At 38.8% G+C, this 9,139-nt stretch overlaps 1 protein-coding gene across 1 annotated transcript; it reads left to right on the forward strand.

The window, feature by feature from the left end:
* Nucleotides 1-2,857: 2,857 nt before the first annotated feature.
* LOC109217516 lies at nt 2,858-8,604 on the forward strand. The gene is made up of 5 exons (XM_019381773.1): nt 2,858-4,566; nt 5,433-5,593; nt 5,685-5,803; nt 7,434-7,547; nt 8,539-8,604. Exons 1-5 carry the CDS (start codon nt 2,858-2,860, stop codon nt 8,602-8,604), a joined length of 2,169 nt encoding a protein of 722 aa, XP_019237318.1.
* The last annotated feature ends 535 nt before the right edge of the window (nt 8,605-9,139 follow it).

The raw sequence follows: 9,139 nt of genomic DNA on the forward strand, positions 1-9,139 counted from the left end.
GAATACCTGATTTATGATCCATAAATGCAGCTAAAGCATAGGTCAACATGAAAGACATTACTAAAACTCGTAGTGCCCATAGCGAGTTCTAAAGACGATTTTTGAGATATCATATTCCTTGATTATAAGCTGATGGTATCCAGACCTCAAATCTATCTTTGAAAAATATTTCTCTCCCTGAAGTCGATCAAACAAATCGTCAATTCTGGACAATGCATATTTATTCTTAATCGTAAATTCATTTAGCTAACAGTAGTCGATACACATCCTGAGGGAACCATCCTTCTTTTGACAAACAAGGCCTAAAGCATCCAAGGATGACACCCTTGGCCTGACGAATTACTTGTCACGAAGATCTTTCAATTTCTCCTTTAGTTCTTCAATTCTTCAAGAGCCATTTTATAGGGAGGAATACATATAGGCTTAGTGTCTGACTGCACCTCTATGCCAAAAATCTATTATCCTTTCTGGGGAAGGTCAGGCAATTCTTTAGGAAAAACTTTAGAAAATTCTTTAACAATTAGAACGGACTGAAGCTTTGGAATTTTTGATTCTGGGTTACTGACATGGGCCAGGTAGACTAAACATTACTTGCTCATCATTTTCTTGGCCCTAAGATAAGAAATAAACTTACCCTTCCGTTCTACGACTTCTTCATTAGGGAACTGGAATCTGATTACTTTGCTCGACAATCTACATGGCATAGCAGGACGACAACCAATCCATACCCGACCCATAGTTACATTAAAATCTATCATTTCTAGTTCTATGAGGACAGTTGTTGCATCACAGCCATAAATTAAAATTGTGCAACTTTTGTAAACTATTGTCGCTTCTATGGACTCACCAATTGGAGTAGAGACCAGAAAAAACTCATTTAATGGTTAACATTCTGGCTCAAAGTTCTTAGCAAAGTATGGGGCAACATACAAATTCGTAGAGCCGGAGTCAATTTGCACGTACGCATTATGTGAACAAACTGGTGAAGTACCTGTGATTGCAGTTGGGGATCCATCTGCACTCTGACGATCGAAAGATGCAGAAAGACGGGGTTGTCCCCCTCTTTCTTGTTCCTTTTTCTCTTCCATTTCTTCTTTTATCTTCTTCCTTTATTCTCCTATTTCTTTTCCCTTCATTTCTCTACTTGTCAAGCGAAAATAGCTTAAGATAAGCTAATTTGCTTATTTGTTAACTGATGCTTCTGGCGGCTACACTGCACCCTTTAATCAATTTTCTCTTTCTTTTTTACTCTTTATGTCTCATTTTAATGGTCTCTTTTGTTCTTTCCATGCCTACGAAGAAAATCATAATATAAGGTATATTTTATTATGTTATCCCTATTAAATGCTTTTTTAGAATTGAGCAATACTATTAAAAAGAACTACAACTTTTTAAATATATATTAATGATGTAGTTGATGATAGGTTACAAGTGCTTTGGGCATAAGTACTTTACTTTATGTTTTGATGATCTAACAAACTTACCATCCAGAACCAGATAAGGAACATGTTACACATTTACAAGACCTTAAGATCACAAAGTTCCAAGTTAGGATCCAACGTGGGATATAACTCAACTCTTCAGAGTGGAAGGAACAGCTGAGGGAACAGGTCCCTACCAGTTCTTGAGGAGACTGTATGAAGTCAACTCTCCAGCTGGAAAGTTGCTGCCTGCACACGCTACTGTACAGGAACAGTGCAGTAGTCAACATTCTGTGGAAGGCTTTTTACCTGCCTTTTTTACATCATTGTAAGCGATGTCACACATGTATAAATACAATCAAGGAAGGTAAACAACTTACTTCATGAGAGAACAAGATAAAGAATCTGATACAATTAGGTTCCCTTGCATTTAGAATGACTAGTCAGATGTCTGGTTCAATTCTCAAAAAAATCAGATAAGGAAACAGAAGAGGGACTAGATAGGGATCAGTTTTCCTCGTCGTTGTACAGTCAACTCTACAGCTATAAAAGATGCTGCACTGTATCGTCTGGCAGACTACTGCACTGTACCGTCTGGAAGCAGTATAGCAGCACAACTGTAGCTTGCTAAGACCAAACTAAAAGGCACTTTATTACATTATCCATGATGACATCACACACATATATATCAACATGAGTCAAGGGATCTGATCTCTCTAACACTTGCAAAATCAAAAAAAAAAATTCTCTCAAGTGCTAGCCACAACCTCTCTCAAGAACAAAGCTGCTGCAACCTCAAGGACCAGATCCAAAGATTGAAGATATCTTAAGTCCTTAGGTTTGTTGAGTCTTTGTTATTTGTTCTTTATTTGTAACTCCTACTTAGCTTAGTTAGAAGCATTGTGTAGGAAACCCTTCGTAAAACCATAAACTTTCTGAGTTTGTGTTGTGACTAGAGTTAGTCATAAGTTGATGTCTTTGTAACTAGTGAGTGACAAAGTGGCTTGTGGTAAGTGTATCACAAGTTAGTTGAGTTGAAGTCTTTGTAACTAGTGAGTGACAAAGTGGCTTGTGGTAAGTGTATCACAAGTTAGTTGAGTTGAAGTCTTTGTAATAGATTCATTACAAAGTGGCTTGTAATAGTGTGTTTACAAGTTAGTGAAGTTGAAAGCCTACAAGTGTAGGTCGTGTTTTTTGTCCCCTTGAGTTGGGATTTTTCCACGTAAAAATCCTCTGTGTTCTCTATTTACTGCCGAGTTACTGTGGGAACAATTAGAGAACCTGATTCCTTATACTGGTTGGTTTTACAGTCAGTTGCTTACAGTGGGAACTGATAGAGAATCTGGTTCTCTATACAGTCTGGTGGACGCTTAGTTTCTATCAATTGGTATCAGAGCAGGTTCTTTCTAAAAGGTTAAAACGTAGAAAGGATCTTCATGGCTGCTCCACCAATCTTCGAGGAAGGACAATCAACATACAGACCACCAAGATTTAACAACCGATACTATGCTTGGTGGAAAACAAGAATGCATGACTTCATAATGGATGAGGACTCCGAGCTTTGGGATGTGGTTTGTGATGGTCCCTTTGTCCCTATGAAGGCTGTTGGAGAGGGAACAAGGACTGTTCCAAAAACAAGAAAAGAATACAACGGAGCTGACCGAAAAGCTATTGTGAAGAACTTCAAGGTGAAGAAGATTCTTGAGTGTGGTATTGGACCAGACGAGTATAATCGTATCTTGGCATGCGAATCTGCCAATAAAATGTGGGAAGCTCTTCAAACGGCTCACGAGGGAACTACTCAGGTAAAGCAATCCAAAATAGATATGCTTACAACTGAGTATGAACTCTTTCAAATGGAAGAGCATGAGTTCATTCAAGAGATGCATACCCGTTTCACCTCCATAATTATTAAGCTTTATTCACTTGGTGAAATCATTCCAACCAACAAGCTGGTCCGGAAGATACTCAGTCTTCTACCAGGTTCCTGGGAGAGCAAGGTTAATGCTATCACTGAAGCCAAAGACCTGCGGAAGCTTACTATTGACGAGCTTATTGGAAATCTCAAAACATATGAGATGAAGAGAAAGAAGGATCTTGAAAGAAGAGAGACCAATGAGGAGAGGAACCTGGTCCTCAAAGCTGCCCTCACTGACTCAAGTAGTGATGAATCTGAAATGACGTATCTCACTAGAAGATTTCAAAAGATGGTTCGTAAAAATGGTGGGATCCCAAAGAAAGGAAGTTCAACCAGGAATTTCGAAGGAAATGATTGCTGTCATAAGTGTGGAAAGCCTGTACACTTTATTAAAGTATGCCCTCTTCATAAGCAGGATCATTACAAAACCAACACTGATAAGGCAGCTAAGAGGAACCCGGTCCCTAACAGAAAATTCAAAAGAAGAGATGTTGCTGACAATATGGTGAAGCAAGCTTTGGCTGACTGGGGAGATTCCTCTAGTGAATCTGAAGGTGAGGATGACCAAGGAGATGCATCTATGATGGTTGTTGACAATGAATATGAGTCAATCTTTGCACTCATGGCTAAATCTGATGATGACGAGGACAAGGAGGAAGATGAGGTAAGTTTTTTTGATGTTCAAAGAAATTTAAAAACTTACTCTAACAAAAAATGGATGTCCTTAGCAAATGTGTTGATTGATTCCTTTCATAGCCTCATTAATGAGAAAAATGCTTTAATAGAAGAAATTGGTGACATAGAACAAGAGAGGGATGATATGGTAGTTTCCGTTGTAGATTTAAAGGAACAAGTGGAAGAAGTAACTAGAGAACATAACTTGTTGAAAAAACAAACAATAAAATGGATGGACAACACTAAGGGTAAAGAAGTGGCTAGTGAGGTTCAACTTGAGCTTGAGAGTGAGCTTAAGAAAGTTAAAACAAGTCTTGTTGCTGAGCTTGAAAAGAATAGACAATTTCAGGAGGATTTAAAAAGGGTTAAAAATGATCTTGATAAGTCACTTAAATGGACCCGATCCTCTGATGTAATAACGTCTATGTACTGGAGTAATGGTGGAAACAGGCAAGGCATCGGGTTCCAAAAGGCCAAAACCTCCTATAATCCCCATAGTAAGTATGTAACTGTGGCTGATAATAGGTTGTGCACTCACTGTGGTCAAAACTGGTCATTACAAGGACTCTTGTAAAGTTAAAATTCAGTCTTTGCAGAAAAACAAAGTTTTTTGTTGAAAAGAGGCGTACTGATGAGGAACCTGGTTCCCTGAAAAAGAAAATATGTGCTGCCTGCATGGGCAAAAAGAAGTTTGATCCGCCCGTTCTATCATTATAAGGGACCCAAGCTGGCTTGTGTTCCTAAGTCTAATCATTGATTTAGTGTGCAGGCTGAAGTGAGAGGTAGCAGTCAAAAACAAAAATGGTACATGGATAGTGGCTGCTTTAAGCATAAAATTAGAAGAATGAATGATATCCTCTCACTCTAGGCCTTCCAAGGTGGGAGTAAGTCCTTTGGAAACGACAAGAAGGCTATATTCTTTGTGTTAGAAAAATTGATAAAATGCTCTCCCATGCAATTGAAAATGTGTACTACGTGAATGACTTGAAATGTAGCTTGTTGAGTGTGTCTCAAATCTGTGATAAGGAAAAATAAAGTGAAGTTCTTGTCCAAATACTGCATTGTCACCAATCTCAAAACTGGTGAAGTGGTGTTGATAGCCAAAAGATTCAAGAACATCTATGTTGCAGACCTTGATTCACTTAATGGTGGTGATCTAACATGCCTAAGTGTCATTGATGATGATACTGAGTTATGGCGTAGATGACTGGGGCATGTGAGTTTTTATTTGCTGAGCAAGTTGTTTATGGAAGACCGGTTCTTGGGCTGAAGCAGTCAACACTTCCTGCTACTTGATTAACAAGTGCATGGTCAGGTCCCTTCTCGAGAAGTCTCGCTATGAACTGCTCAATGGGAGAAAACTCAAGCTGACTTACCCGAGAGCCTTTGGATGCAAAATGTTTTGTTCTCAACAATAGTGGAAAAGGGTCGCATAACAAAGAAGATGAAGATGGAGAACTCACAAATGCTCCTGGTGAAGCTATAGATATTGCAAATGGAAAGACTGATTTGATGTGTCAAGTCAAGCAGAGCAATGTAGAAGATACAGCAGAATCTCCAAAAGGCACAGAGGGGCCTGGTCCCTCGATGATTGGCTATATTAAGAAGTAAAGGTAAAATGCTAAAAAGTGTTTTTCGGCGACATCTAACTCATATCTATATTGTTACAGGTATACACATATGGCAGTTTCAGGATAAAAATAGTAAGAGTGATATTGCACTTCTAGAAGTCTTTGCTCAGATTTTCAAAAACTGTCAAGGAACCTGGTTCCTGCGACTTAGATTACTGGTCTCTTCAATACTTATATGTCTTTTTAAGTTGCTGAAGTGTCATGTCATTAATTGATTTCCGCCTTTCTCCTGCCTCTCTCCTAACTTTTGAAGTCCAAAATGTTAAACCTTTTCTGAACTGACCCGTTGCCCCAAAAAGGCACTTCTTTATCTTACACCCAACTAAAACCGATTCTCTTCTTCAAAACCAAAATCAACATTGTCTCAAAAGAATCCTTCTTTTTAAATATGCCAGAAGTGAACCCAACTCTGTCACTTTCCAAAATCCTAACTCCATCTGAATTAAAACCCCAAGAAGTCTTTGGTAGTTTTTGATGGAAGTTTAACTGAAAGGGAATAGGTAGATCTAATATTCTAGAGCGTGAGGCTAAAATTATTGTTGGATTTGTGGAAGTCTTGAAGGATGGAGAAATTGGTAAATGTGCAAACTGAATGAGGGACCAGATCCCTCAAGTCCTTCTCGGGAAGTCAATTTTAATGATGATCTTTTTCTTTTTGAGTTCTGTGTTTAAACGAACTTCTGATCCAGTAAAAAGGATTGATGAAAAGTAGGTTTATTGATGATGAAGTGGTGTGACATACTGATGTGATTGTGGAATAGAAAATGAAGTGTAAAAAAAATAAAAAAAATTAAAAAAATGGAGAAAAGAAAGTTGGCTGAGAAAGATGCAGCAGATGATAAGGGTACACAGATTGAGAAGAAGAAGAAGAGGGAGACATGGCTGCTCTGGGATAGAAAGGGTAGTGTAAGTGAGGAACCTGGTTCATTAAGAAGCAAAAGGTTGAGTCATCGGGTTTGGAGAGGTAGAAGACTCTGATGTGTCAAAAAGTGCTGTTAGGCAGAGTGTTGACTCTGATATTGCTGAAAAATGGAGGAACTTCTTGACATTGTTGAGTTCCAAAAATAGAATCACCTCTTTGTTCCTCCAAGTCCCAACATTTATGAAGAAGAAGTAAAAACTTCTATGTTTTATGTAATACTCTGATGCTATATGTGCTTGGGATTGAGTTTGTTCTTAATGAGAAGAAGCTTGGGGAGATTCTTGGTGCTCTGATTGATGGTTTAGCCTACTCAGATAGGTTGAGAACCAGGTCCTCGAAGACCCTCGGCAGAATAGAATGCTAAGTTGAAGGGTGAGAATGAAAGATTGAGGAAACAAGTGGAGGAACTGAGAGAGTAGATGATCATTGATCAAAGGAGAGTAAATGAACGAATGGACAAGCTTATCAAGGCCTTAGCCCCTTACTTTTCCTCCTGCCCAGTGATCCATGTATTTCACTCCTTCCAAATTCCCTTGAATTCTTATCTTCTTATAATTCCTATATTTGATGACATTGGTACTTTAGTTGTTTAAATTGTCATATCATGTATTGTTGAAACTACTGTGCTTTTATTATAATTACTCTACTATGGGCAATCACTCTATTTTGTGCAATGACATTCACTTGTTGTTCTTGTTATTATTTATGTTGTGTTGCCTAAGTGGCATGAGTTAATGTTGCCGAACTTCTTTATGGTTGTGCTTCTTCTGTTATTCTTTTCGATGATGCCAAAAGGCGGAAGTTATATAGGTGTCAACATGGGGGAGGAACAGGATTGAATTGATATGTTGTGTTGTGCATGAAAGATAGCTCTAGCTCTGCTTCGCAGGGGGAATGTTGCTGATAATATGTTGATTATAGGTCTGATCCGCAGGGAAGCATATGAGGAATCTGGTTCTCAAGTTTTATATCGATTTTGGGTTTGTCATCATCAAAAAGGGGGAAATTGATAAGTTATGGTATTTTGAGTTTTGATGATTTGCCAAACAGTCTTGAGGAACCAGTTGAGATCAGTTCCTTAGGTTTCGTTCTTAGGAGGGATATGGCTGATTCGTAGGGGGAACAATTTGGAGATCCGGTTCATAGGGGGAATATCAATTCTAAGTTTGTCATCATCAAAAAGGGGGAAATTGATAGGTTACAAGTACTTTGGGCATAAGTACTTTACTTTATATTTTGATGATCTAACAAACTTACCATCCAGAACCATATAAGGAACCTGTTACACATTTACAAGACCTTAAGATCACTTCCAAGTTGGGATCCAGCGTGGGATATAACTCAACTCTTCAGAGTGGAAGGAACAGCTGAGGGAACAGGTCCCTACCAGTTCCCGAGGAGACTGTATGAAGTCAACTCTCCAGCTGGAAAGTTGCTGCCTGCACACACTACTGTACAGGAACAGTGCAGCAGTCCACTTTCTGTGGAAGGCTTTTTACCTGCCTTGCTTACATCATTGCACAAAGTTCCAAGTTGAGATCCAGCGTGGGATATAACTCAACTCTTCAGAGTGGAAGGAACAGCTGAGGGAACAGGTCCCTACCAGTTCCCGAGGAGACTGTATGAAGTCAACTCTCCAGCTGGAAAGTTGCTGCCTGTACAGGAATAGTGCAGCAGTCAACTTTCTGTGGAAGGCTTTTTACCTGACTTGCTTACATCATTGTAAGTGATTTCACACATGTATAAATACAATCAAGGAAGGTAAAAAAACTTACTTCATGAGAGAACAAGATAAGGAATCTGATACAATTAGGTTCCCTTGCATTCAGAATAACTAGTCAGATGTCTGGTTCAATTCTCAATGAAATCAGATAAGGAAACAGTAGAGAGACTAGATAGGGATCAGTTTCCCTCGTCGTTGTACAGTCAACTCTACAGCAGTAAAAGATGATGCACTGTACCGTCTGGCAGACTGCTGCACTGTACCGTCTGGAAGCAGTACAGCAGCACAGTTGTAGCTTGCTAAGACCAAACTAAAGGGCACTTTATTACATCATTCTTGATGACATCACACACACATATTATCAACATGAGGCAAGGGATCTGATCTCTCTAACACTTGCAAAATCAAAAAAAAAAAATTCTCTCAAGTGCTAGCCACAACCTCTCTCAAGAACAAAATTGCTGCAACCTCAAGGACCAGATCCAAAGATTGAAGATATCTTAAGTCTTTAGATTTGTTGAGTCTTTGTTATTTGTTCTTCATTTGTAACTCCTACTTAGCTTAGTTAGAAGTATTATGTAGGAACCCTTTTGTAAAACCATAAACTTTCTGAGTTTGTGTTGTGACTAGAGTTAGTCATAAGTTGAAGTCTTTGTAACTAGTGAGTGACAAAGTGGCTTGTGGTACGTACATCACAAGTTAGTTGAGTTGAAGTCTTTGTAACTAGTGAGTGACAAAGTGGCTTGTGGTAAGTGTATCACAAGTTAGTTGAGTTGAAGTCTTTGTAACTAGTGAGTGACAAAGTGGCTTGTGGCAAGTGTATCACAAGTTAGTTGAGTTGAAGTCTTT

Source organism: Nicotiana attenuata, unplaced genomic scaffold, assembly GCF_001879085.1.
Source record: "Nicotiana attenuata strain UT unplaced genomic scaffold, NIATTr2, whole genome shotgun sequence".
NCBI lineage: Eukaryota > Viridiplantae > Streptophyta > Magnoliopsida > Solanales > Solanaceae > Nicotiana > Nicotiana attenuata.

What these genes read in the sequence shown, in the direction of transcription:
- LOC109217516 (XM_019381773.1), top strand. Translation starts at nt 2,858, where the DNA reads ATGGCTGCTCCACCAATCTTCGAGGAAGGACAATCAACATACAGACCA. An exon ending in AAAAGGCACAGAGGGGCCTG is followed by an intron (nt 5,594 to 5,684) that starts GTCCCTCGATGA and finishes ATATTGTTACAG; the next exon opens with GTATACACATATGGCAGTTT. An exon ending in AAGTTTTATATCGATTTTGG is followed by an intron (nt 7,548 to 8,538) that starts GTTTGTCATCAT and finishes ACCGTCTGGCAG; the next exon opens with ACTGCTGCACTGTACCGTCT.